The sequence below is a fragment of the Neopelma chrysocephalum genome, unplaced genomic scaffold (assembly GCF_003984885.1).
Source record: "Neopelma chrysocephalum unplaced genomic scaffold, ASM398488v2 Primary Assembly neopelma1_138, whole genome shotgun sequence".
NCBI lineage: Eukaryota > Metazoa > Chordata > Aves > Passeriformes > Pipridae > Neopelma > Neopelma chrysocephalum.
Window position 1 is genome coordinate 4,127,652 of NW_020897800.1, and position 27,284 is coordinate 4,154,935.

Consider the following 27,284-nt stretch of genomic DNA (forward strand, 5'->3'; position numbering starts at 1 on the left):
TGTGAGGACCCCGCGGTCCCCAACAGCATCCCTTCTGTCCCACTGTGGGCAGAGCTTGGGCAGGTCCCTGCCGGCTCCAGTGCTGGGGGTCCCCAAGCCCATTCCTGGATGCTGCCCCTGTTCCCTGCCTCCCAAAGGGATGGCTCCTTGCCTGTGGGTTGTCCCTCCCTTGCTCCTCCAAACCGAGTTCCTGTTCCCTGCATCTCCCTTCTCTATTTATTTTGGATTTGGAGTGTTCATTTCATTTTTCCCTGATGCCCAAAACGTGCTCCCTTCTTGCCAAGCGGCGGGTTCAGGGCCAGGCTTGCTGTAACCTCCCTTTTACAGCAAGCAGAGCGCTCTGCCCTGCTGCTGGCTCCGGTCCCATCTGCCTTCTCTCCCCCCTTCCCAGACGGCTCTGCCTCCCAGGTTCAGCACCCTCCCAGCTCTCAGGTACTGTCGCCTGACGAAGCTGTCTGCCTCCGCAAGAAGAAGAGACACCCTCGTCAGGACCCCTTCGCCCGGCTCTCGGCGCTGAAGGACGACCTCTGCCACCGGCAGCTCCCCGAAGACCAGACAGCCATTCTCAACAGCGTGGACCACGATGACACCAGCGGGCACGCCACCCTGCTTTAGCCTGCGCCGGCCCCAGGAGGTTGAACAGGAGCAGTGGAGGGAGCTGATGGGGATGGAGGTGATGGGAGAGAGGGGGGACACCCTGATGCTGCTGCCTCTGCCGGGGGGTTCGGTGGCTCGCAGCGGGGACGAGCTGGGGGGACCCTGGGGCAGATGGGGAGGATGCTTTGGGCTGGGTGCTCCTCGGATCCGCCTCTCCCCCCACCCCAAACAGCTTCGGTGGTGGGGTGGGAAGGGTGGTGGGTGTTGCACCTCGGTTTTGGGAAAGATCTCTAGGCTTCAAAGGCACAGACGGAGCTTTTGACATCTGCATCCGCGGCGCGCGTTTAGGGAGAAAGTGTGGGATTGAGCAGCTGGCCCTCAATCGCCGGAAGAAATTAAATGACACAGGGTGTAATTAATTGACAAGAACCTAACAACCCAGACGGGAACTGGTAATCCCGTGAATCTGATTATGATAAAAAATCATGACCAAATAATCCCAGGAAAGCTGTAATTGTGAAAAATCTCCCCGCCTCCCCCTTCCCAGCCTCTTTTGACGTGAAGATAACAGCAAAACCACGCGTGACATCTTTCCTTACCTATCTCTGAAAGGGAAAAGCCAGAAAGACCCTGAGCCTTCCAATCAGTCTGAGATGTGAGAAATCACCCTTTGTCTGTGCAAATGCTTTTGAGCCTCGGTGACGCGTTCTGGGTGCCGTGCGAGCGCGCGGGTGCGGGGCCGATCTCACGCGAGGGTGTTTCCCCCTCCAGGTACGGTGCGTGCCAGCTTTGAAGAGGGGTGGTTGCGATTAATTCTTCCCGACACTCTGTATATCGCAGGCAAATGTTCTTCGGTGCCGTGCAGTGATGTGATTTCTTTACCGTGTGTGATGTTTAATCTTGACTCGTAACCGCGAACCGGGGGCGACGCAGGCGTGCGAGCGGAGGGGGTTTGGCTGCGTTGGTCCCAAAAGCCTCCGTCGGCAGGTGCTGAGCCCGGGCGGGAGCGGCTGGAGGTGCCCAGCTCTGCGGATGGACACGGACGGCTCCTCGGAGCGGCCGCGCAAAGCTAAGCCCAGCGTTTCGCGTCAGCCTAAAACACGTTCCTGCTGGTTCCATCATTCCCCCCTTCCTTTCTCCCGCTCCAGCCCGGCTGTGTCGGCTGTGACACCCGCCGGGGTCGTGTCCCCTCCCTTTGCCCCCTGTTCCCCTCGGTAATGCTGTTCTAACTCTTCACCAGAATGTATTTCCTCTTCGAAGTACTTAGGGTAGGTTTGGTGGCTGGTGGTTTTCTGGATTGCACAGGCCTTTTTTTTGGTTTGTTTTTAGCAGGAAAGGTGGAACCCGCTCCGAGAACAGCCGGGCTCGCTTTCCCGCTCTGCCTCCACTCTCTGACTGCGTGGCCTTGGGCAAGTCACTTAACCTCTCTGTGCCTCAGTTCTCCCATCTGTAAAATGGGGATAAGTCATATTTGAGCACTTTGGACAAGCACTTGGTGGCCTACAGACTCCAAGTGCTATGTAAATGCTTAGTGCTGATACCAAGCAATCCCTACCTTTAAAATATTTAGAGGGTTTTTTTGTTTTTTTTTTTTAGTTTGAAGTGGTAAAATCAACCGCTGTATCCAGGTTTGCACAGTTCTTCCTCTGCGGTAAAGTGCTAAACCCTCCAGCCTGCCTGGGAATAAAACACCGAGTGTTTCATGTAGATATTCTTGCTTTGAGTGGATTCAGGCTGTAGAAAAAGCATCAGGAGAACCGAAGAGCCTGCAGGCATGTTTTTGCCCCAGGCTCTCTATTTGCATATGAAACTTTTGTTTATTCCCAGGTAGAATTGCCAAGAGATTCTCTGCAATCTCGCCTTTAATTCTGCTTTGCCTTGGTTTTTGCTCTTGCTGCCGGTTGAACCTCCAAGGGCTGAGATGTTTGGAGAAAGACGTGAGCTCTGGGTTGTGATCTGGCACTCTGGCCACGCCACGCTCTCAGGTCGGAGCCTGCCTATTGCTCTGCCAAAAAACACCTGGTTTCAGAGGTTGTGCTTCCTCTCCCAGCAGGATGCTCGGGAACCTTCGACCACCAAAAGCAGAGCACCGCGTCTTTTCCAATCTCCAGGCCCTCAGTAAGGTTTGAACCACTGGACAATGAATCCTCTGAATCGATAACGAGATATTTCTGAGCTTTAACAACTTTGTGTAGGTGGTCTTCAAACCATCAGCAGGTTTGTCTCGGGAAGGAGGGAGGGTCTGGCAGAAGTGTCCCTCTCTTTCCAGCCTGCACCAGGGCCTTTTATTGACGTGACGAGTGACCTGACGTAAGAACCTCAACTCTCAGAGTGAGAATTCAACTTTGCTAACAGTATGACTGCGGATTTCTTTTATTTGAGTGTGTTTTTAGGGTTTTCCCTAGAACCCGCTCGGATCTGAATTGATTTAATGCCATTCTCCCGCTCAGCAGCGGGGAAAACTCTGCCTGGCTCACTTCAGCTTGCTGGTAACTTCAGCTGGGCTGCTCCCGATGGGCTGGGCTGCTCCTGACAGACAGGTGACCGTCGGGGCCGGGGGAGGTGTGGAGGCTTTGTGCTGGCCGTGCTGTGGCCAACTCGCTCTTCCTTTCGCTCTTGTTGCCTCAGCCTCTCCAACAGAGGGTTGCTTTTTCCTTTGAGTGCTTTCCAAACTATTTATGACGCCCGTTCGGATGGGCAAGGCGCTGTCTTCAGGCTCTTGAGGTTGCTACCTCGGGACTGTGCCCCATCCCGTCTTAAGGAGCTCTAGAGGACTTGGAGTGCAGGGAAGGTTGACGGAGCGTGCCGGCTTGCTGCGTCAGTCTTTTGAGAGTTGTTTTCCTTTTGCAGGTGTTTTGAGCCACTGGGCTTTTCATGGTCTTCGACCTTTAGAGCCTGGAGCTGCAGCCCTCTCTCTTTCAGCCGTGTACCTGCCACGCTGCTGGAGTGGGAAATCCCGCCCGGGCGCCTCATGGAAGCAGCTCCTCCCTAAAACCATCCTTAACTCCTTTCCCTGCTAGACCGAGTTACCTTCCGATAGACTCGGGCCGTGCTTTGGCTGACTGGCTCACCTCTTGCTTTGGCAACCTCCTCGCTTCTCCCAGCCCTCTGGTTTCCATGCCCTCCAGGGGGTCGCTCCTCTCTCCTCCCGCGGACCTGGGACATCGAAGCCGTGTCAGATGATGCCAAACGCTTCCCCCATTTCATCCCCGTTTGAACTCCGTGCCGCTTTGGTGGTTTGCAAACACAGCTGCTGCTGCTGCTGCTTCATTTTTTTTACTTTTTTTTTTTCTTTCATGCTGCAAAATATATCTTGATTTTTATCTTCCTGGGCCAAACTCTCTTATTTTATAAGCTGGTCTGAAGTAGACGGCTCTTTCTTTATCAGTAACCGTACGATTCCTCCTTGCACATTGTGAATGCGATGTTTCATTAGGTCCCTTGGCAAATCCTGGACCACGGTGAAAAAATGCCTCTGAATCACAAGGAGACTTGTCCCTGGGCTCCTCTGAGGCGTCAGTGCAGGGGTGCCAACCCAGTTTTGGGGGGTCCTTGCTGGTGCCTCTGCCTGCGAGGTAGCCACGGTGGGGATGCTCCAGTGCCGTTTTCATGCCACCATGGGGGCTGCAGGATTTGGGCACCCCAAGCTGGGGGAGATGACATGGAGAGGTAGGTATAGGGTGTTGCTGAGATCCCTTGGAAAGAGGGGGTGGTCGTGGGGTGCCATCCCTCGCAGCCTCTCCAATAAAACCTGTGTGTCCCTGTGTAGTCAGGGAAAAAGGGCAGGGAAAGTGCTTTGCCTGCTTTTCCAGCAGGACTTGCTGAGCTTTCACCCACGTGTTTTTGAGGCGACTTTGCTGTGCAAACCCAGCAGTGTTTCAGTTTCGCAGTGTTGACATGAAGGAAAATGCAAGTTACTGTGAGTGGGGGGGAGGGGGAGCATTTAGGGCTCGTTTGTGGGGCCCCATTTCTGCGCCTGCCACTTACTGCATCCAGAGGCACTTGGAGCAGTGGGTTTGTAGGATGGGGGGAGCTGGAGGGTCCTGGGGTCTCTTCCCAGTGTGAACCTCAGCATGGTTTGTGGCCTGCCCCCCTGAGCAGGGGGGTTTCCACGAGCCACCAGGGTGGTGAGGGGTGTCTCTGTGAGCAGGTGATGCTTTTCCCAGGGGGATGCTCATTCCTGCTGCCCTGTGCAGGTCACCTGTAACTTGGAGGCTGATTTGGGGCACTGCTGGGCTCCAGGCTGTTGATCTGGTGTTTATCACCTTGTCAGCTTGGCTCGGTGCCACCCGCTTTGGAGGAAGTCTGGAGGTGACAGTGTTGGGTAAAGGGAATATAAAAGGAATAATAATTTGCTGTACCCACCTCTGAGGGCTCTGGGTTTGGGCTCAGCAGCCCAGGCACAGTCCCAGCAGGGCTTAGTCACGTCTCGTGGCATCCGGGCATGACACATGTTCGTGACTTACTGCTGCTCACACCTTGCAAGATTGTATCAGGACAAAACCCTCCTGGCATTTTGGTTTCTCCTGCTGCTTCAGGCAGTGACGTAGATTTGGGAGTTCTCGGAGTTTCAGGTTGGTTTCAGCTGTAGCTCTTGTCTGGGGGTATTTTTCCATGAGGCTGGACCTTCAGGGATTTCCACATGTCCCACGTGGGCTCACTGCGGCCCCAGGCTGGCGGAGTCAATGCTTTTTTGTGGAAGGAAATCTTTTCAAGGAAGTGGAGTAAAATGCACTGTATATACGAGATATAAATAGATAGAGAAGTGTAGGACAAAGGTAGATAGGTTTGCAGAATTCAGTAGATTTGCATGTCAGGGGTATGTGTGTCTCTAGGGGAGAGTTAAGAGCTGTGCTGAAAGGGGGATTATTGGGATGGGCAAAGCAGGGAAGGGGCTGGGAGCAGCTGGAGCCCAAGGGGAATTTGGGAATGGAGAGGCACGCTGCAGGCGTGACCCGCTGCACACAACAAATTGCTTTTTTTCCTCATTATCCCCCCCTCCATTTTTTATTTTTGCTTTGTTCATTGTCCATGACTCACCCCCGGGCCGTGACATTGAGAAGCAGGAGGGACAGGTCCTCTCCTCTGCGTGTCCGACGCGCGTGGGGCGTGACACGGGACGTGACATGGGAGGGGGACGTAATGTTGCCTCATCTCTGGTGCCATCGTTTAAAGAAAAAGCTGCACCACGCAGAAACCTTTCCCTCAAGTCCCTCTAGATGCTGCTCTCCGGTTACTCATGTGAAAGCATTTTGCTTTGCATCTGCTCTTCCCAGAAAAGCGTTGAGTCAGAAGGGATGAGACAGGGATACAGCTAAATTTGTCCCTTGAGCTGAGGAACGCGGCGCCGGCTGTGCCAGCCGGCCCCAGCAGTGACTCCTTGGAGGGACAAGATGTTCTTCACAGCATCTTTATTTTAAACCTCATTAGCAGGACTTTGAGGATCTGAGGCAGAGAGGGGATTTGGTCATCAGTGATGCCAGAGCCAGTACTGGGTTCGGGGGCAGCCGAATTCAGGCTGTATTCCCACCACGCTCCAGGAGCCCATCCCTGTGCTGTCTGGGCACAGTGTAACCCTTAAAGGAAACAGGATGTTTACTCCCATTTCCCCCCTTCAGCTTAATTTTGTGGGGTTTTTTTTTCTGTTTCTGTGTATCTTGACTCCCCTCTGCCTGCATTTGCTGCGGAGGAGAGGTGGGAAGCACACTTGTTCCTGCTGGAGATCTGTCAGGGAAATGCATGATCCAGGAACTGAGGGTTGGGAAGCAGCATCCAGATTTGGCAATGCTGGTGCCAGCTGAAGAAGAAACTTAATATTGCACTTAATTCCCATCAGTTGGTACATCCCCATGTGGTAAGGACTGGGTGCTGGTGCTGGGAACGGGCTGGAGATGGGAGCCTGTTCCCCTCCCCTGGTGACTGGGATGAAGGGGGAGCTGCCCGGTGCCGTTTTTTCCCGTTTTCCCCATTTCTGTGGTTTTGACCTGGCAGGTTTGTGCTGCCTGAGCTGTGTGTTCCCCGTCATTGTGTGGCATAGGTGTCTTCCTGGCCATGCCGGGTGACCTCAGGACATCCCCAATCCCAGGGCTCTGGCTGACTTTTGATACGTGCATGGATGGAGGAAGGACCGTACCTGGGGAGGGGGTGGGCAAGAGAAAGGGGGGGCAGACAGGCTGGTCCAGGCTTGGGGGGTTCAGGTGCAGAAAGCATGTACTGTAGTGGTAGCTAAGGATTTTTATACTGGTTGCAGTGGGGTGGGTAACTGGCATCCCCCAGGGAGGAGAGTTTGCCCAGATTTTGGCTTTACCATCAAAATGACACTTTCTCTCCCAGGGGGACTTTTATTCTTGTCCTCCTGAGGTTGCAGGGGACCAAGAGGGCTGCAAAAAGGGGTGCCCATCTTCCCAGGACTGAAAGCTCCTCTAATATCCACCCACTCCCCCCCAGCACTTACATTAAAATAAAATTTAAAAAAAAAAACACTTGAGAAATGAGCCCCAGTATCTCTATCTAAAGAAATGATATTGGTGTATCGAAACCACATTGTATATAAAATTAAACAAATATATATTTACTTTCTATTTTAGAAGGGGGGGAGAATAAATATTTAAAATAATTCCTTAGTAATAGGTGTCAGAAACTTCTGTGCAGCATGAGAGAGGCTGTCAGAGGTGGGGGGGAGAGTCTCAACAGCGGGAGCAGAGCGAGTATTTTTACATTATATTGCGCTTCAGCTTCTCTGCTTCTCCATCCACCTATAAATAGACAAAAATATATATACAAATATATATATATATATAAAAATTATATATATCTAAGTCACATAGCTGTTTTATTTTTGTATCCATGCCTAGTGCTGTTTGAGCAATACGGTGGCGAGGGAGAGGAGGGCTGGGTGAGGCTGGGGGGCTCGTAGGGCTCCGGGGGATCCGCCGGCTCCGGCTGCCGTCCCGGCATCGCCGCTGTTTGCTGCCACGTTGCTGTTTCAATAGGGAAAAATACTGAAAAGGGAAAAAAGTCCCGGGATGGGGAAGCCTGGGCCTGCTGCCAGCTCGCCCAGGGCCACGGCGAGGGGGTGGTGTTTCCACCCAGGGCTTTTCTTTCCAGAGAAAAAAGACAAATTTCAGCTCCGGGGGCACTGCTCGCAGCGGGAAGGATGAGGCCGGCTGCGGCCTGGGGGGTGGCACAGGATGGGGGACGTGCTGTGGGATGGGGTCACCACACCACTGCCTCGCTGGGCGCTGTTGGCCACCCATCCTCGCCGCCCTTATAAATCCTGAGGGTTCCTGAAACCCTCCTGTGGTTTGTGGAGCCCCTCAGAGCCACCCAGGTGGCCACAGTGGGTCCCCACACCCGGCTGGAGCAGGGAACCTTCTCTGTAGGCACGTCAATACCTCTCCACCAAACAGAGTAACTCTGGCCATCGGGGTTTGCTGGTGCTGGGGAGGCTGCTGGTCTGCTCTGGGGTGGGATGGGGGCTCTCCCTGCCCGGATGGGTGGGATATGAGGCTCTCCCTGTCCCAGTGGTGAGGAATGTGCTGGGCATACTTGGGGCTTTTCCTGCAAGGACCCGCCGGACCCCCTTCCCTGTGTGCCCGTGGGTGGCGGGGGGGGGGATGAGGAGCCGTTTTGGGACTGAGCAATGCCAGGGAGCAGCAAACCACCCCCTCTGCCTTCGCTGGGGCAGGATTTGGGGATTGGCTTTGGGCAGTGGTTACCCCTGGGGCTGTGTCCCACAATCCTTGGCTCTGGGAGGATGCAGATGCTGTTTTTTGGGCTCAGATGCCCCAAGGGGATGGTGGCACAGACCCCGAGTGCTTCCACCCCTCCAGAGCCAGGCAGAGGTCCCTCACCATGGTCATGCCATGTCCTGCCGGGCTGAGGCACGAATGTAATCCCGGGAGCTGGCCCCTCACAGCGGCACCGTGTCCTCCGTAGGTGTCACCTGTATTTTCCATGATATTTCTGTCTTCTTCGTCGGGTTGGGGAGGGTTGGGGGGGGATGTTTCTAATATCAAGCCAAGATTTGTTCAGCACCAATTCTTGATATCGAAGCAAAGCATGTTTGGTGGGACTAACTTGCATTTATTAGCGGTAAATACATAAGTGAGTATTTTATATGTTTAAAAAAAAAAAAAAAGGATGTAAGGAGATAGAGAAGGGATGAGATTTCTCACCGGTCGGTGTCCGGGCTGGGGGGAGCTGCACTTCCCTCCCTCCTCCACCGGTGGGGCTTTGGGGTATTGCCGGGGGTGGGCAGGGGGGGGCGGGCAGCTTTCTCCTTTCCCCATCTCCCCTGGAATCACTTACAGAAAAAAAACAGGAAAAAGGAAAGATATAAATGTTTACAAAGCACACTTTCCACAGTAGCGTTAACCCTCTGGATGCCAAACAGACACATCAAGAGCTGCTCCGCCCCTCCCTCCCTCTCGGCCGCGCCCACAGCATCGTCCTGCTTCCCGCGGTTTGGTTTGGTTTGGTTTGGTTGTTCCCGCATCCCCGCTGCCTCCATCCGCCGCAGCCGCGCGCATCTGGCAGGAGCTCGCTTTTCCCGGGGGGGAATGTTTGCTTCCCGCCCCCTCCCAGGCTCTTCCCGCTCGGCCGGCGGGAGCGCTGGGAAGCGCCCGACTCCGCTCGGGGAGGTTTTGGCTCGGTGGGAGATGCCGGCACACGCTCCCCGCCCTCCCAGATGCACTTTAAGGCCAAACTTCCTTTTTTCCCCTCTGCGGGGCTGGCAGAGAGCAGGCAGGGGATGCTCCCGAGGACCCAGGGGGTGCAGGACCTTCCATACGGCTGTGCAGGCTCCAGTCCCTTGGCATTCCCATGTGGGAAAGCCCTGTAGAAATCCTCCTGGACATGCCTACATTGCCATAAGGTTCCCGAGCCATCCTTTGGGCAATTGGAGATCACACCGGCTTGCCAGCTCCTAGGGGAGCATCCCTGGATCACCCAGGGGGCATCCCCAAATCCCCCCGGGAGCATCTCCAGCTCTCCCTTGGGAGCATCCCTGGCTCTCCCGGGGAGCCCAGACTTTTTAATCCCCTTTTAATAGGTTTGTAGACTCTCTGAACCCTCGTAGACCTCCACAGGTAGCTCTTGATTTAATTCCCTCCTAACTCCATAGTGTTTTCCCCTAAGGCGGGATTTTCTTCCGGACCCAACAGGGATCTGGTTGCGTGGGACAACTTTTTCCTCTTTTTAAGAAGAATTTCTTGCCTCTGGATATAAAGACTAGACCATCCAACCTCGTTTCCATCTCTTGAATGTCGAGTATTACGATGTATAACACACGTTAGGGTGCTCTTTGGTGCTGTTTCAATGGTAACCAGTGGAACTGACTTTTTTTAATAACAATAACAATAAAAGAAACTTTAGTACCGCTGGTTCCATAACGTTCGTTGTCGTGACTTAATTTTTTCTTTTTTTTTTGAGTTTCTTTTTTAATTTTTGTTAAGGTTTGTTTTTTTTTATCAAATCCTTTTTTAATTTTTACTAAACAGTGAGTAGCGATCAGCTGCCGAATCTCTGTGGTGTTGATTTTTTAGTGACTGCTGTGAGACGGGTGGGCTGTGTCACACCTGAGTGGGATTTGGGATCGAGTCACTTCGTTTTGGAACTGCACACAGCAAAACTAGCGTTTGATGGGAGCCCAGACGGCAACTAGAGGGTTAATTTTTGAACTTTCAGGTATGTTCCTCAGAAGAAAATAATAATAATAAAAAAAAATTATAAAAAAAAATAAGAGAAACAAAACACTATTTTTTCAGTAAGCTTTTTTTTTTTCTGTAAACGATTTACAAATAAATCTGACATGATGGTGCTGTACCAAAGCCTTATATGAAACTTATTCCGCGCTCTATATAATCTCTCTGTACCTGTATTGTTGCTCTGGGCCTTCTCCAGGGCCAGTAAATGCCAGCAGGAGGGACCGGTGGCCGCGTGCTCGGCATCGGCATCCCCGGGAACGGCCCGGAGCTGCTCCGGGCCACGGGGAGGGAAAGCCAAATTTCAGCATCACTCCCCAGGTGTGCGATGAGGGGCACGGAGTGGGGGGTCCCTCACCCCAAACTCTCCTTCCGACTGGGTGCTATCCTGCCCTGGGCAGGGAACCGAGACCTCGCTGGGAGCGCTGCCCGCTCCTCCCGGCATTCCCACTGCAGGCAGCGGCCCCGAGCTGGTCTCCAAGGGGATAACGACCCACTGAGCCCCCTCATGCGGGGGGATTTTACATCTTCCAGATCAGCCCGACCTCCGCAGCGCTTAGCCAAGGCAGACCCCTGGCTCTTGCCCTGCGAGCCCTCTCCCTGCCCTTCCCCTGGGGCCGGCTGGGAGCTGGGGCTGCTTTGATAGCTCTAAGCAATAATCCCACTCTGCCAAGAAAGTTGGGTCCTTTTGGCTCTTGGACTGTTGTCAGTTGACGAGTAAATGCTAAATAAGCCAACAAAAAATTGGAAGAAATGAGAGTTTGAAGCCCTGCCTTACTGGGAGTAGCTGGTCCCTCGGTCTCTGCCTGTTGGGATTTTAAGGCCTGCTGAGAACTTAATTTATCGCCGGTAACATTGCATGTTCATAGATTGACTTTTTGGGTTGTTTGTTTTTGGTTTTTTTTATTATTTTAATGTACCCACTATAAGAAATTCTGGCAGTGTTGCAATGTTACGTACAACTAGCCATGCTGTAGGAGAATGATGGGTTTTGGAATCGATTAACTTGCTCCTCATGTAACATTATCCTGCTTCAGAAATGTTTTGTATTTTGATATAAATAAACATTTGCTAAAAAAAAAAATATATCTATAAAAAGACTTGTCGCTCTCGTTGATTTGGGTGGAGGGGCTGAGGGGAGGGGGTGGGCTGTCCCAGAGGTGTTTGGAGGGGGGATGCTTTGCCCTTGGGATGCTGGACTGTTCTTTGTCCTGAGCATCCCATGGAGTGCAGTGGGGTGCCCCAAATCATGTCTTCCCACTGGGATTTGCAGCATGCCCAAGCTGAGATGGGTACCGAGATGGACACTGGTGCTCAGATCCTGCTTTTGGGAAAGGACTAAGAAGTGAGAGAACCCAAATCCCATCTGGGGGGTGATGCTGTCCCCTCAGAGCCCAGGGATCCCACCCCACCTGCTGCCACAGCTTCCCTTTCTCATCCCCCTCCTCTAGCCAGGCTGACCCGCTCTCCCCTCCCCTTTGCCTGCTGCCTTTGGAGTTTTTTTGCCATTTTTTGGCACTGATTCAGGCGGCAGCAGCTCCCCTGGTAATAAAGGCTCTGTCAAGCAATGGAGCATGTCCGGGACTGTGCAGTGTGTGGTGCCACGATGTCCCCAGCCTCGCCGGTGGCCGTGCCACGAGGTGGCAGTGCCGGCTCGGCAGCTCTGATGAGGATGGAAGGAGAAGAGGCTGCCTCGGCCACTTCCAGCACCTCTGTCCTCTGTGTATCCGCCCACAGGGCCGGGATGGAGGGGCTGCTTCTGTCTGTCTGGCCTCCTGCTTGTCCTTGAGCTGCCCCCCAGTGCTGCCCACCGAGTCCCCCCTGGGCTCCCTGCAATGTTTTTAGGGGCTGGCTGCTCTCTGGGGAGCTGTGCTGCCCTCACACCCCTCAGTGTGTTGGGGATGTGGCTCAGGGCTGTGCAGCATCTTTGAGCACCAGCTCCAGGGCTTCCCAAAAAAACCTCTTACCCAGGGGGGAGCAGAGATGCACACAAAGGCCACTTGCACATCCCTCGCCGGCTGCTCCCCAAAACTGTGCCCAGGGCAGCCCCAGCTTGCCCTGGGTATTCCCACATGGACCTTGCACACCTCTGTGCAGGTATCAGGGACCATCCTGCTGTGGGTGCCACAACACCCTGCACCCAGCACAGGTGGGCAGATGCTTGGGAGTCATTTAGGTGCTGCCACTCAGCTTTGCTCCAGTCTTGGTGAAGCCCTGTGGGAAGGAGGAGGGATGGAGTGGGGATCCAGGCCCCCCATCTGGATCCTGTGGTACAGGAGAACTGATCCCTGCTGAGTCAGAGGGAACGGGAGGGCAAAAAGAGGTGGTTGGGCTGTGACTGAGGTGTTTGTGCAGGTAAATGATGCTGCAGGAGCTCATCCAGGGGCATGTGGGTCCAGGGCTGGAGGGGCAGGGTGCCACAGAATGAGGCACCCCTGGTACCCCTGTGGCAGGTGGGCAACCCACTGTGCTGATGGCCTGGGGCAGCGTCCCTTGGTAGTGTTTTTAAGCCTCACAAGGACAGCTGGGACTGATCTGACCTGTCTCAAAGGGCACAAGAGCTGAGAGGAAAACTTGAGCTGCCATCACCAAGCCAAGGTGTTTCCAGCATTTTGAACATCCATCCCCAGGTGAGAAATTCATTTCACCTCCCACCCCCCGGAGCCAGGCACCATTCCCCTCCTGTGGGGCTCCGGATCTGGCTCCTGGCTCTTTCCCATCCCCAGTGGGGGCCAAACCTCTGCTGCCAGAGTGGGGGATGCTGGCAGGGAGACAGGAGGTGGCAGTGACGTGAGGGGATGGACCTCCTGCTCCAGGGGGAAGCTCCGTGCCCTCGGCAGGCAGGTCTGGCTGGAGCCACCGCTCCTGCTATCAGTGAATTATTGATTGGATTTACCGCCACGGCTCTGACAACACCATTACTGGCTTTGACTTCATGTTTAAATCATCACTCCAATAGCTCGGAAAAGACGCGATCTTTTATTTAAAACGCACTCAGTGGCTCTTTTTGATGCCCTGGCTCGACGTGCTGCTGGCAGAGGGGAGGGAGCCGTGGGTGCACGGCCATGGGAGTGTGATCCCTGTGAGAGGGGCTTCAGGGACGCTCAAGGTCACTTCACCGAGGGTGGAAAAGAAAAAAACAAACTTCCATCTCGAGATGAAAGGCTGCAGGTAACAGGGAAGAGCTGCAGAGGCTGTGCCATCCCCCACGTACTCCTCCTGCCCCCTGCTCCACCTTCAGCCCCATCTCTGCTGCCTCCACACACATCCCTGTGGCTGATGGAGCAAGCAGGGAGCATCTCCAGTGCTCTGTGCTCCCAGCTCGCCCTGCTTTGCTCTCCCACATAGCTCCTGGCCGTTGCTGTCCCTGCTCCCCACCCCCAGTGCATCCCAAGCTCCCAGCTGGATGGAGATCCTGTGCCTGGGCCTCCTCTGTCCTGTAACCTGGCTCTGGGATGTGCAGGGCAGCCGTGCTGCTCTGGGGGCTGGAGGTTTGGGGGCACATTAATAGGGGTAACAGCCCCCAGGCCCAAATCCCCCCCTCTTTGGGGTGCTCTGTGCCATCCCCTGCCTGGGAAGCAGGCGGGTGGCTGTGGGGCTCCCTCTGCCAGGTCGGCAGGGCTGGCTGTCCCCACTTGTCTTTTTATCAGCTTTACCATCCAATATTCCCTGGCTGCTTTGTCTTTGCTTTACATTTATCAATATTACCAGCTGATCCTGCAGTCCCCCTCCGTGGGTTTATTAATATTGCCCTCTGATCTGCGGGAAGCGGCCGCGCTTTATATTCCTGCCCCATCCCCAGCTCCTCCAAGCCCTGATGCCATGTTTAATTAGATTTTCTCCTTGGCTCAGGCAAACACAAACTGAGCTCCTGGTATCTCTCTCCTGTGCTGGAGCTGGTGCCTGGCTGAGGTGGACAGCATCCTCCATCACATTAATATTCCGGTGCCAGAGCACATCTCGGGATGACGTGGTCTGGGAAGGCTTGCCCAGGGAAGGGGATGATTTTTAATCTCTCCCCATCCTGTTTTGGCATTTAACCTGGCAGAGAAATATCTTTTCCAACAGGATCAGGGTGGCCAGATTGAGGGCTCATGATTAGGAAGCAGCTCAGGGTCCCAGGACCAGAAATCAGAGATGCTGCTGCCCCCCCTCCCATAGTCTTACCCCCATCCCCCTGCTCTCGGGCCATTAATGTCATTTTTCAGGGAATCTTTTTGGGCTTGGCTTTCTTCAAGTCAGTGGGGACCGTTTCTGGCCTCTCCCACTGCTCCGTGGCAGCCTTTCCACATCAGAGGGAAGGAAAATTGTTTATGCAAAGTTTGTCAGTCCCTCCAGGCACAAAGGGAAGCGCTGATTGTTCTCCAGCTATCTCAAATCTTTTTGCCAGTTTCCAAAATTAAAAATTTTCCCTGCGTCTTGCAGACGTATTTGGTGTTCGTGCTTTGATTTCCAGCATTGTTGTCCAGCAGGTGCTTTATTATTATTATTATTATTATTATTATTTCTCCCACCTTGGATTTGTCCTCCTGCCACATTCACACCCTCTGTGTGTTTCTTTTCTCATAGGGAATACAGGGTGGAATTCACTCAAGGGATGCTCACATGGGTGCTCATGCAGGGACCAGAAACCCCTCCCGTGGCTGGATCTGCTCTTTCTCATCCAACCTGTGACTCCATGGGGCAAAGACCTTTTTATCCCTCCAGCCTGGGATGCAGGATGTGCTCCCTGGGACATTGCCTCTCCTCTCTCAGCCGCTGCCCGAGGAGTGTGCTCACTTGAGTCAATAAAAAGCTAATTAAGCCATTTATCTGGGAAAAGCAGCCACTCCTGGGGAGCACTGCTGTTGGGATGGAGGAGGAAGGGACACAGCAGGAGCCAGGAGCCAGGAAAGGCTGTTGGCAGCCCCTGGGAGGAGGAGAATCTCAGCTGGGAGCTGGGCAAGGTGGGTACCACCACCCACAGTGTCCCAGGCCAGCTCCATGCCTTCTATACAGTGCCTGAAGCAAGCCCTTGATGATGCTGTGCTGCTAAAATGACTAACAAAGTACTTTTCCATCTGAGAAGCTGGTGTGGATTTATATAACACCCATTATTCCCAGCCATAATGAAGAACAGCCATCCCACAGCTCTGAGCTACCACGAGCAGCAGACACAGACACCTTTTTATGCCCCACAAACTCCCCTCTCCGGGCACACTGGGCTTGCTGTTAGCAGAGCACAGCTCCCTACCAAAGCAGGCTGACCTCTAACTTTAAATTGACTGATTTAGTGGAGGCCTGGGAGGTTTTCTCTGAGGCCATGGTCAATTCTGGGAGGTGGACTTGCAATTTGGGTGCTGCGCTCCTGCAAAGGATTTACAGCCCTTTCCCCAGGAGAGCAAGCCCATAGCCTGGGTGTCTCAGGTGCAGATGATGGGCTGCCCAGGGCACTCTGTGGGCAGCAAGGACTTTCTGACCTGGCACCTTTTGTCTGGGAGGAATCTTTGTCCATATGGAATTTTGGAGTCAAGGAGCAATTCTGGAAGCGGTTAGAGGGAAGTGGGAGCACTGGGGGGAGTCAAAGAGGGATAGTGGGAGTGGTGGGAGGGAACTGGGAGCACTGGGGGGTAGAAGAGTGGTACTGGGAGTGGTGGGAGAGAGCCGGGTGTGTCTGGGCCAGCCCAGCAGGAGCTGCTCCATTTGCATATGAGTGGTGAGTTCATGAATTATGCAGCCACCACAGCACGTCCAGAGGAGTCGGCTGCAACGTGTGAGCGCTGGAAAGCATATTTATCTTCGTGTCTTATTGATTTATTTTCCCTCTCCTGTTTTTTCAAGCTTAAGCAGCTGCAGTGAGGGAGGGAAAACAGCCCAGGCGCCCGGGGGGGCTGCAGTGGGACAGTGTCCCCTCCCCACAGACATCATCCCATTGGGGTTCTCCACAAAGCTGAGTTGCTTTATAGGGACCAACACGTCCTGAGTACTCTGCTGCTTGTTTTGGTGGAGCAGGAGCCTGGGAATGTTTCAAAGAGAGAGGGGAATAATTTTTGGTGACAGCCAAGGTGCTCACGAAGGGTGACCTGGACCCTGATGGTGAGAGGGATGGTGACCAAGAGCTGGTCTTCCATGGGAATCATCACAGGCTCCTAAACAGGAGCCAGGCCGTGAGGACACATCAGAACATTTGTCCTCATCTGGGTAGAAGCACAACCATCCATTATCACATTGTCTCCATTGTCTCTTTGTCCATCCATCTACCCTTTCCACTCATTAACTCCACCATCTGCTCCTTCATTTATCTCCTATCCTGGTCAGTAAATCATCCCTGCCTTCCATCTCCATCCATGCATGGGGAGAAGAACCCCTTGGTCCCCTCCTCCATCCAGACCCCCAGGGCCACTACCTTGGTTTGAGCTTGAAATTCAGGGCTCCACTCATAAGGGAAGCTCCCAGATCCCTCGGGGCTTTGTCTTATCTCTTATAAAGGCTCCAAAGACTCAGGGACCCTGGAGGGGAGCAGGACCAGCTCTGTCCCCAGGTGCTGGGCTGTGGGTACTGCTCACATCCAAGCTCTGCCTGCTTCCTCCTGATCCACTGAAGCATCCCCAGCTCGCAGCCCTCCCGGCTCTGCCCTTTTCCCCCCGGCAGGAAAGGTTAACTGAGATCACACAGCCAGCCGGCTGCCCAGATTCCTGCTCCCTGGGGCTAATTATGGAACAACATTAGATAAAAGTCAACATATGTTGTAAAAGGCACTATGTATCAGCGCCTGACAGCTCCTAACAATGTGCTCATGTAACAGCTGTCAGACTGCAATGCTCGAAAATGAGTAATATGTTGATTTATGGATATCAGATCTGCCCTCACGTTCGCCGGCAGCAGCACAAGGAGCGGTGGCAGGACGGGCTGGGTCCCACCATGGCACGAGGAGACCTTGGCTCTCTGGTGTTCCACTGCCACACGTGCCCGTGCTGGTGTCACTGCTCCCACCAGAGCTGTCGTTTCTTCTGCCTGGTGCTACCAGAGGCCCCAGGGAGGAATGGGCCCCTCTCCACGTGTGAAGTTCTGTCCCCTTTGCTCCGGTGAGACCCTCCCTGCAGTGTTGTTGTCTCCAGCTCAGGGAGGACGTGGAGCTGCTGGAGAGAGTCCACAGGAAGCCACCAAGATGCTCAGTGGGATGGAGCAGCTCTGCTGTGAGGAAAGGCTGGGAGAGCTGGGATTGTTCAGCCTGGAGAAGAGGAGACTTCAGGGTGACCTGATTGTGGCCTTGCAGTGCCTGAAGGGAGCCTGCAAGAAAGATTCCTGGAGAGAGACTATTTACAAGAGCCTGGAGTGACAGCACAAGGGCTTCCCACTGAGAGAGAGTAGGATTAGATTAGATGTTAGGAAAAAATTCCTCCCTGTGAGGGTGGGGAGGCCCTGGCACAGGCTGCCCAGAGAAGCTGTGGCTGCCCCATCCCTGGAAGTGTCCAAGGCCAGGTTGGACGGGGCTTGGAGCAACCTGGGATGGTGGAAGGTGTCCCTGCCCATGGCAGGGGGTGGAATGAGATGATCTTTAAGGTCCTTTCCAACACAAACCATTCTATGATTCTGTGATTCATTCCTATGCTAGCCGTAATATTTTATTTCAAATGCAATCAATAAGTATGTGCTGGCCCTGTGAAACCTTCCTCCCACCTCATTCCCTCCCTGTTTCAGGGCTCTGGATGCTCAGATCTCTTTGCTTTTATTAAACCAAAGTCATTTCAAAGCCCTGGGGTCAGAGGGGAGATTTTGATATCAGCTCTCAGCCCTAAATCCCCCCAGCAGACATGGTGCTGTGCCTGCAGCTGGGATGACACGGCAGGATGTCCCCAGGCTCTGACCACGCTCCTGAAATCCTTGGATCTGAGAGCAGAGGCTGCACTGGGATCACTCATGGCTGGTGACACCTGTGTGCTTCACCTCCTGGTTCTCGTGAGACCCCTGGACTGTGGCAATACCCCAGACCACGTCCCTTTATTCTCTGCGGCCCCAAAGGCTTTGTGTTTTGGGGTGAAATAAAGTGGGATTAGGGCTTGGGCAGACTTTGAAATGTGGGAGGTGTGGTGAGCTGATGGAAGGGGGAAAATCTTCCCCAGATCCTGCACCCTGCTGCTCTCCTCCCTCTTTTGGGGTGAGGCTCTGCTTTTTTCCTCTCCCCAACAAGGATTTGGGGGGGGCTGAACTATCACCATTCCCAGTGCAGCAAAAGGCAGAGTGGAATCCAGTGGCAATGCAGCTGCTGGCACAGTTCATTAGTGGTTCACACTAATCAGCTTTGATGGGGAACAGGGAGGGAAGTTCCTCCTCAGCTTTATTAGGCACACTTGGATGGATCCTCTCAGGTATGGCTGTGCCTGAGGGGGTCCTGCTTCTCGTTGCTGTGGTGATTCTGCTCAGATCTGTGGGGTTTTGGCAAGGTAAGAGCTTTTGGGAAGTGTTTCTTTGGGCACAGCATGGCTCAGGTGGGGCTGCTGCTCCTGCCTGGCCTGATAAAATAGCTCCAAACTCGTGTAATTTAAAAATATATGTATGTATTCCTTTCTCCTCCTTGCTTTTAGCAAACCTTATGGCTTGATGAGTTGTATAATGGAGATATTTCTTCCTGGGAATAGGGTGGGACTGGGTGTTTCTGGTGAAAGGTGGGTTTTGCTCCCTTGTGGGATGGGGCTGTAGCAGGTAATATGGTCAGGGATGCAGTGTGACTCTGGGGAATAGGATTCCTGTTGGGAAGGCAGTGAATCCAAAATTAATTTGAGGTGGGGATGTGTTTTCAGCTCCTACTGTCAAGAAACATCATTTTTAGTTTGCCTTTCCAAATGGTGATTCCAAGCAGGATTTGCATCGCTCTTTAATTTATTCCAGACATGTTTTCTTGCATGTGCACATTGGTTTTCCAACCTTTCTGTGGGGCTGTGTTCCTGATTTTTTTGACAAATATGGATAAAGACATGATCTACACTCATTCTGACCCTTTTTTTTCGGTGCTGGGGTCTCATACCCTGTAACAACACTGCAAAGTTTCCAGTGCCTCAGAGGGAATGTGTAAATCCCAGTCAAACTGCTCATTTCATTGAAATCTGAAAATATAATAAACCCAGTTATATCACTTTATAAAAAGTAATAAAAAAGGAGGTTAATGTCCTTCCTCAACTAGCAGCCTGTGTTTTTTAATCTGCAAAACAATAATGGAAAACTCCATTTATGGAGCTGTAGAGTGGGTTGGACTGAGCCTTTACAAAACCTCACATAAGACTAAATAAACTCTGGCTCCACTGCAATTTGCTCTTTATAGGCTGATATTTACCAGCCTAGCAACTACTCGACTTTCTAACTTGAATATATTTCATTTTTTTAATACATATTCATTATTTACAAACTTGTTTCCACTCTCCAATTTTTGCTGCTTTGTGTGATTTCTCGTGGGAATTCTTTTAATATGCAGATTTCATAGGAAATATTTTTATATATAGGTGTTTTGCCTATGTAATTATCTTGGTTCTATTGTGCTTAATTCCAAATATAACTTCTCAATTCCCCAAAGAATGAATCTATTTTGGGTTTTTACCCTCTTGGGGAGGTTTCATTAAGCTCTGTGTGAGGTGGTTTTGGGGGAGAGGGTGGATGGAGGAGCCATCTCAATGTCCACACTCAGATGAGATGGGAAAGCAGCTCCAGGATGCTTTATTTTGTCCCAAGAGAGAAATAAAGCTCTGGGAATCTCTGCCTTGCCCCTCTTTGACTCTCAAGTGGGGAACAGGAACTGGTGACCACTGGAGGAGTGAGAAGCTCTCACAAACCGTATCAAAAACAAGTGTACATTAATGGGTTTATTTTTTTTAATGGGCTTTGGACACTGAGCCTGGGATTCATCCAGGCTGGACCAAGAGCCTTGTGGCATTTGGAATGCAAATCACCCAGCCATGCCTTAATCATTACCACCGGGAGACAATTAGGGTTAAAATATAGATTTTTTTCCACAACAAGGGCAAACTGTAGAGAAATAAAAGGAAGAAAGTCTTGCCAGGATTCGTTTCTGTCAGCCTGTTGCCTTGAGGAGGGTTGTTGGAGGCTGGGAAACAGCCCCAGCCCAGAAATCTGCCCCAAAATAGGGGCTGGTTTGGGTAGAAAAGTACAGTTTGGGGGGCTCTCTCACTGTAGGGATCAGAGCTGGCTGGTCCCACAGAGATCCCCCTCTGGCACAAGAGCCCAGCAGCAAATTGGGTCAGAAATGGGGAAATCACTCAGCTGGGCTGGAATGTGATCGAAAGTGCAAAGCAGAGGACGAGGGAGGTGAACAGAAATGGCCTTTTCTGCATTTTTATAATCTTGTGGGGTTTATGGTCAAGGTAAACTTAATAAAGCGGGGCTGGAGCCTCGCTCAGCACTGCCCGAGGTTATGCAGGGAGGGAGGCAGGGAAAGGGGCTGAGGGGGGCACACGGGGGTGCCAGGGGACCCCCCCAGGAGCTGGGGTGAGTGGCTGGAGCCAGGCTGTGCTTCCCCTCTGCCCCCCTGGCTCTTCCACGGGGATTTACCCACGTTGATCCCGCTGATGGGCTGAAACGTCACGAAATACTATTTTTTCCACAATTTCTAGTCTTGGAGGAGGAAGGGGAGGGAGAAGGAATAAAAAAGGGCTGATTTCCGATGTTATTCCCAATCCCATCTCCCTGTGGTGTCCTGGCCCAGCTGTCCTGTCTCAGCACCATCCCCTGGAGCTGCGTGGGAATGTTGCCTTCAGGGTGGATCCCCGTGAACCCACACAACTATTTTCCCTTCCTTTTTCTCTCTGTTTTCCCCAAACAAGCAATTTTTTTCCTCCTTTGGGAAGGCAAGGAATGGGAAGCAGCACATCCTTCCCACTCTCTGCACCTTGGAATGCCCTCTCCAAACACAAAGCCCGTGGCCAGAGCCACCACCATGACTCTGTATAATCCTCCCCCAGATTTGAGCTTAAGACAGTCCCTGTGGGGAAAACCCAACAACAACAGTGCTCTAATCTTTAATTAGAGAGTTAATTAGCCTCGGAGGCTGGTACTGCCTTGTGAGGGAGTGGGGGAGCTGCTTTGTGAGTGAAATAGAGGGCAAAGACCTTTGGGTTTGGGGGTGCTCGTGGCTCCTGCTTTGGGCTGGGCTGAGACGTGGGTACCTGTCCTGTCCCTCTGTCCCCTCTCCTGTCCCACCTGTCCTGTCTTCAGGGATTCCTGTCTTCAGGGTACCTGTCCTGTCCCACTTGTCCTGTCCCCAGGGATTGCTCCCAAGGTACCTGTTGTGTCCCCTTGTCCTGTCCCACCTGTCCTGTCCTCAGGATTGTTCCCACGGTACCTGTCCTGTCCTCAGGGATGGCTCCCAGACAATGGTTTGGCAGTTCCAAGGGCTGGGTACCTGCCCTGTCCCCTCTCCTGTCCCCCCCCCATCCTGTCCCAGGGATGGCTCCAAGCCGATGGCTGTTGCCTCTGGCTGGACTGAGCAGTGGGTGCTTGTCCTGTCCCCCTGTACCCTCTCCTGTCCTGTCCCCAAGGATGGCTCCTGCTTTTGGCTGGACTGAGGGGTGTGTACCTTTCTTTTCCCCCTGTCCCCTATCCTGTCCTGTCCCCAGGGATGACTCCCAACCAAAACCAGACTCTCCCCTCCCTGGCAGGGGGGCAGTGCTTGGTAGTGTGGGGGTCTGGGCATCACCACCCTGGCACGAGGTGTCACCCTGCTGGGGAGCTGGGGTGACACGTGGGGACACGGGCTCTTGGTGGCCTCTCCATCACCAGCTTTGTCTCTAACGCTGAGTGAAAGCAAAGAGGCAGGAGGATACAGGGGGTGCAGGAGCCCAGCACTGTCCGTGGCACAGGCCCCATGGAAGATGGCACTTACCTTTCCTCATACCAGGGAGAGCTTGTCTGGAATGCAGGAGGAGAACATATCACTGGGAAAGGTGCCTCTTTCTAGGCAGGAAAGAGCGCTTCCTTAAGCAGAAAAACCTTAATCTCCTCGCAGTAAAACCTTCTGGAAGGGTCTTCTACACTTACACACACGGCACGGGACACACATGGCACAAAAGGGGCACACCCGGCACTGGGGTCCCCGGGAGGGGCAGCAGGGCTGGGCAGCGGCCAGGGGAGGGCGCTTCGGGCTCGCAATTGCCCTGCCCAGCCCTTGCCGACCCCCCCAATTCTCCTCCGGGTGCAGAACAGCCTCCCCCAGCCCACCGCTGCCCCCCTGCACCCCCCCGGGGGGCTCCTGATTTACCCCCCAGCTTGGGGGTCTCTGCCATGGGGAGGAGGGTTCACCTCGTGCATCCCCCTCAGGGGTGTCCCAGCCCCCCCCGGGATGCTTATCCCAGAGATAATCCCAGAGCCAGCACAGAGGGCTCCGTGCCAGGGAAGGAGAGTGATCATAATGATGAGGGGGAGAAAAAAAAAACAAAACCGGGGAAAATAAGGGAAACCAGGAAATCAACACAACAAAGTTGACTAAAGCAAATATTTCCCTCCCTGCAGGAGGGAGCTGGGCTGACTGGAATGCTAAAAACGCCCCTATTTGCATCTTTTTAAATGGGAGCCGATAAAAGCAAATACTCCGCCGCCAATAATTATAATATTTTAATTGCGTTTCTTCAGGGCTTTTGGTGTTTTTTTTGGGAGAGACACACAAAGGCTGTGTGTAAGCTGGCAGGAATAAATAGCCCTGTTGGTGTGGGTTTGGCTGCGATTTTGGGGGGTCCTGTGTGTGCCCCCCGGGGACCTGCAGCACCTCTGGGGGTCAGCTGTGACCTGGGGGCGAACGAGGGATGAATTTTTCTTCCCATCTCCCTCCCAAATTTCTGATTGCAGAGTCCCCTCACCTCCCTCTACTCCTGCTGGGATTTTACAGCACCTTTACAACAGGTGTGATTTTAAGATCCCCCCTCTCAACACCGTGGTTTGGACAGGATGGGGGGGGCTCAGACCCTTTGTCCATTGTGTGGCAGGGAATTCCTCCAAGGAAAAAAAAAAAGTCGGAATCAATGATCTTAGAGGTCTTTCCTAACCCAAATGATTCAAGAAACCCCCTCCCCAATTCCATTATGGTCCAGAAAACAGAGCCTCTCACTAATAAACGGGTGACCTGGGGGTTGGGGGTGACACATCAGTGCTTTCATTGATTTTTCCACGCTTTTATTCCACAGCAAGTTTTTCACTTGCTTCTGTGGGGAAAGTCAGAGGGAGGAAAAGGGACTGAAGGGGGACACGAGCAGCGTGGTTTGACCCTGCTGTGTGTTGCTTTTGGACCAACCCCAGCCTACCCAGGATTGGGGCATCCCAAAAGCCCAGCTGTTGACCCCCTTTTTGGGGTGAACTGCCCCTCACAGGCCAGTCCCAAGGACTCTGAGTTGTTCAACCAGCAGGCACAAACCCAGAGGGAAGCAGGGTTCTTTAGCTCTGGTGCTCCTGGAATGAGTCGTTGCATTTAGGTTTTAATTTCAGAAAAGAAAATGAGACTTTTCTCCCTTTTTTTTTTGTGCTCTGGTTTGATATAATATGGATTTTTTGCTGTTTTATCAGTGTCTGGCCCCCAGGCAAGTGGTGACTGGTGGGGTGGAAGTAGGGACAGAGCAGGAGGGGATTTTTCCTTCTCTTCTCAGGTGTCAGCATCCCCTTTGCTCCCAGGACACACAAACATCACCCAGAGCTGTTGAAGCCTCTCCTGACCTTTCCTCACCCCATTTCCAGCCTGGCCACCAAATCAAAGCAAACTGAAACCTTCAGGTCTTGGTGCAAATAAACCCCAAACTGGCCTTTGTACTGGGGGGCATCGACAGGGTCTGTTTCTTTTGGGTTAAAATTAAATTACCACACGTGGCTCGAGGGCTCTGCTCTCACCTGCAAACAAACCCAGGCACGTCTCGCTTGCTGCACCGGGGTCCACGTGCAACAAGATATTTGCAGGGTCAGGGACTAATAATTTAAACTGCTGAGCAAAATAAATAAGTGCAAAGCAAAACCAAACCCGGAGCGCCGCAGGAGCAGGCGAAATTGTTTGCTTTTTAACTAGACACACAAAAAAATACAAACAGTAGCAGGAGGGATACAGAGATTAAAATTTTTATAAAAACAAAATACCAGCAATCCCACCAGGAAGCGGTTGTTTCCATTTTGTATGTGCATAAGATTAGCAACACTTTGCTGCCTGCTACGAGCGTCCCTCTCCCCCTTCTCCTGGGAAACTTTGACCAAAAAAAAAAAAAAAGGATCTTTTTGGAGCAGGAAAAAAAAAAAAAGAGGGATTGAGATTTCCTACAGAAAATATTGACTTTTTAAATTGGACACTGCTCTTGTTCTGGCCTGGGAGGCAGCCAGGATATATCCCCTTTTTTACTTCTCCTGCACGCAAATTGAAATTAGAGGCTTTCCTTGCAAATCTTGATGTGTCATAAACCTGGTATCCATATCCATGGAGGGAGGAGAGGGATGTCCTGGGTTCGTGACAGGGAATTCCAAGCCAGAGGGGAGTGAGGTGTGCAGCTGGATGGACACTGTGCAGCCACACTGCTGGACTTTGGGTCTTCTCCCTGTAAATTGTGATTCCTGGAGTGTCCCCATGGGGATTTTCAGTGCCAGGTGCCCAGGGAGCTCTGCCTGAGCACCTCAGGGAGCCCTGCCCTGAGCCTGCTGCCATCCTTGCAGCTGTTTTCTGCCTGATATATTTTTAAGGTCTCTTGAGTGTTTGACTTTTGCAGTTTCCAAACGGAGGAAAAAAGGTAGAAATCATTGGTTTGGCTGAGATAAAGCTCCAATCCATTTCCTTTTCAACTCCACTTTTGCCATTTAATGACTGGACGTGGCTCTCAGAGCTCTGGTCTAGTTGACAGGGTGGTGATGGGTCAAAGGTCAGACTCAATGGTCTTGGAGGTCTTTTCCAGCCTCAATGATTCTGTGATTTGGTCAGTGACGTCTTGCCCAGGTGCTTGGAGTCACTCCTGAGTCCCTGGGGCTCCTCTCTCGTGCTGTCACATGTCCAAAGTGAGCTTGGAAATAGGCAGAGCTGGAATTCAGACTTTTTTCTGGATGTGGTGTGGATGACACTGATCTCAGCCCCGGAACCCAGGCCCCAGCTCCCCACAGCCCCCCTCAGGTTCCCAAATTCCCTGGGGGTGGAAGCCAAGGCACATGCCGGGGGGGAACGCCACGGAGCTGCAGCGGGGCGGCTTTGACAGGCGGATCCCACCACCATCCTCACCTTCCCCACGAGCATTTGGGGCTGGTGGTGCCCGTGGGGGGCCGGCAGCGCCCGTGCCCACCCCACCACAGAAGGCTGGAGCCGGCATTTGAATAATGAATTCTGTTTTAAGACTGAAAGCTCGGAGATCCATCTGTAACAAGACTCGAAATAATTACAGCTGATGATTGCCTGGTACCTCAGCCAGAAAAAACAGAACAGATTTTGGCCGCCAGCAATTACAAGCAGCACCCGCTTGAGCACAGGGAGAACTTTCGGAACGAATTCATGAATACATTTGTGGGTTTGGGGAGGGATGGGTGTGGGGTGTGGGGTGCAGGAGTGTGGGGAGGGTGTGTCTGCATTCACGTGGCTCCCAGAGCTCTTTTCTGGGGGGATGATGTCACAAGTGTCCCACTGGGCTGTGTGTCTGCAGCATCATTTGGGGCTGGGAGGAGCTGGGCATCCACACCCAGACCAGTGCTTGGGGTTGTTACAAACACCGGGATAAGAATTGGTGGGGAAATAGGAGATAAAAAGGGAAAAGTGTGGTCAGAGCCATTCCCAGGAGCAGAGAGGCCCATGGTAGAAGCGGGTGATGAATTCTGGACTCAACTCTGCCAAACATCTGCCCCCTGTCCCTTTGGGTTTGTCTTGTGGCTTTGCAGTTGAGGGCTGAGCAGAGAAGGAAGGTTCCTCCACCCAACACAACAGTGATGCCCTTGGGTGGCTGCCGAAAACCCACGGGCTGTCCCCAGCACAGCCCCACGCGTCTCCCAGGCTCAGATCTGCCTTCCCTATAATGGGGATAATTTATCAAATAGTGAATAATACGCTTTCCTTCCTCCATGTCTCTTCCACGTATCATTTCAACCGGCTGAAAATTGTCAAATTAGACTATTTTCCTTGACTGTTCCATTTAGGAGCAGGGGGAGCTGCAGGCTTTGATAATTGCTGCGCGCTGGGCCGACGTCTTGTAGAAACGCGGCGAGTAAAAATGTTTTTGCCCAGGCTGGTGAAACACAGGCTTCCTCTCCTGAGGTTAGATGCTGATGATCTTTAAAAGTCTGTTTTCATTGCCCCCTGGAGCGTGGCTGGCTGAGGCTGACACGGGGAAACCTTGGCCGCCGGCTCTGTGAGTCGCTCGGGGACTGTGCGCACGCGGCGCTATCGCTTCTTCCCATCCGCCAAAATTGCGTGTGCTTGGAATTGTCCCGGCGTGATGCGTCTGTATTAATCATTGCTCCCTTATCTTGTTCGGCTCCAATCTACAAGGATCTGCTTAGTTCTCCTCTGCACCTTAAATTCTCTTTTATCTCAACTGGTGTCACCGCCGAGCCTGCAGACGGCTGCAGCGTCTTTTCCTCCTGCAGCTGGAAAATGCGTGCGGGGACTCCCTGCTCTGACCCCTTCCCTGGCTTTTTCCATGGGATGTAGGGCTGTTGTACAGTCTGGCTGGACTAGTGTGGGCATTAAGGAGGATGTGATGGTCTGTTGTGCACGGGTGTGTGTGCTCTGGAGCCATCCTTGTGGCTGTGTATGATCCTGGTGGGTGGGATGCTGAGAGCCTTTGGGGTGGTGGGGTAAGAGCCTCATGTCCAAAAAACCCGTGTGATGGGTGATCTGGGTGCTGTGCCAAGCTGTTTCCTTCCCCCCTGACCAGAATGACCCCACTGACCCCTAGTTTGTGATGCTGAGTCCATGTGGAAGGAGGAAAGACAAAGCTGGGAGACCTGATGCGTCCCTGGGTATTTCTGTATCTGAGGCACAAAACATACAGCAAAGGTCCT

At 52.9% G+C, this 27,284-nt stretch overlaps 1 protein-coding gene and 1 long non-coding RNA gene across 6 annotated transcripts in view; one reads left to right on the plus strand and one right to left on the minus strand.

Moving 5' to 3' along the window:
* IGSF9B (immunoglobulin superfamily member 9B) overlaps positions 1–10,422 on the plus strand; it is a 48,609-nt gene extending 38,187 nt beyond the window's left edge. For 4 of the 5 annotated variants that reach the window (XM_027699279.1, XM_027699280.1, XM_027699282.1 and 1 more), the window contains one exon: positions 392–10,422. In XM_027699279.1, the coding sequence (XP_027555080.1) occupies positions 392–615 (224 nt within the window). In that variant the 3' untranslated portion in view covers positions 616–10,422. The remainder of the gene's footprint in view (positions 1–391) is intronic. The other variant, XR_003536812.1, reaches the window with a different exon arrangement.
* Positions 10,423–25,081: 14,659 nt separating this feature from the next.
* Positions 25,082–25,844, minus strand: LOC113975473. The gene is made up of 2 exons (XR_003536831.1): positions 25,694–25,844; positions 25,082–25,320 (listed from the first exon to the last, which is right to left on the minus strand). It is a non-coding gene; the product is annotated as an uncharacterized LOC113975473 (long non-coding RNA).
* Positions 25,845–27,284: the final 1,440 nt, after the last annotated feature.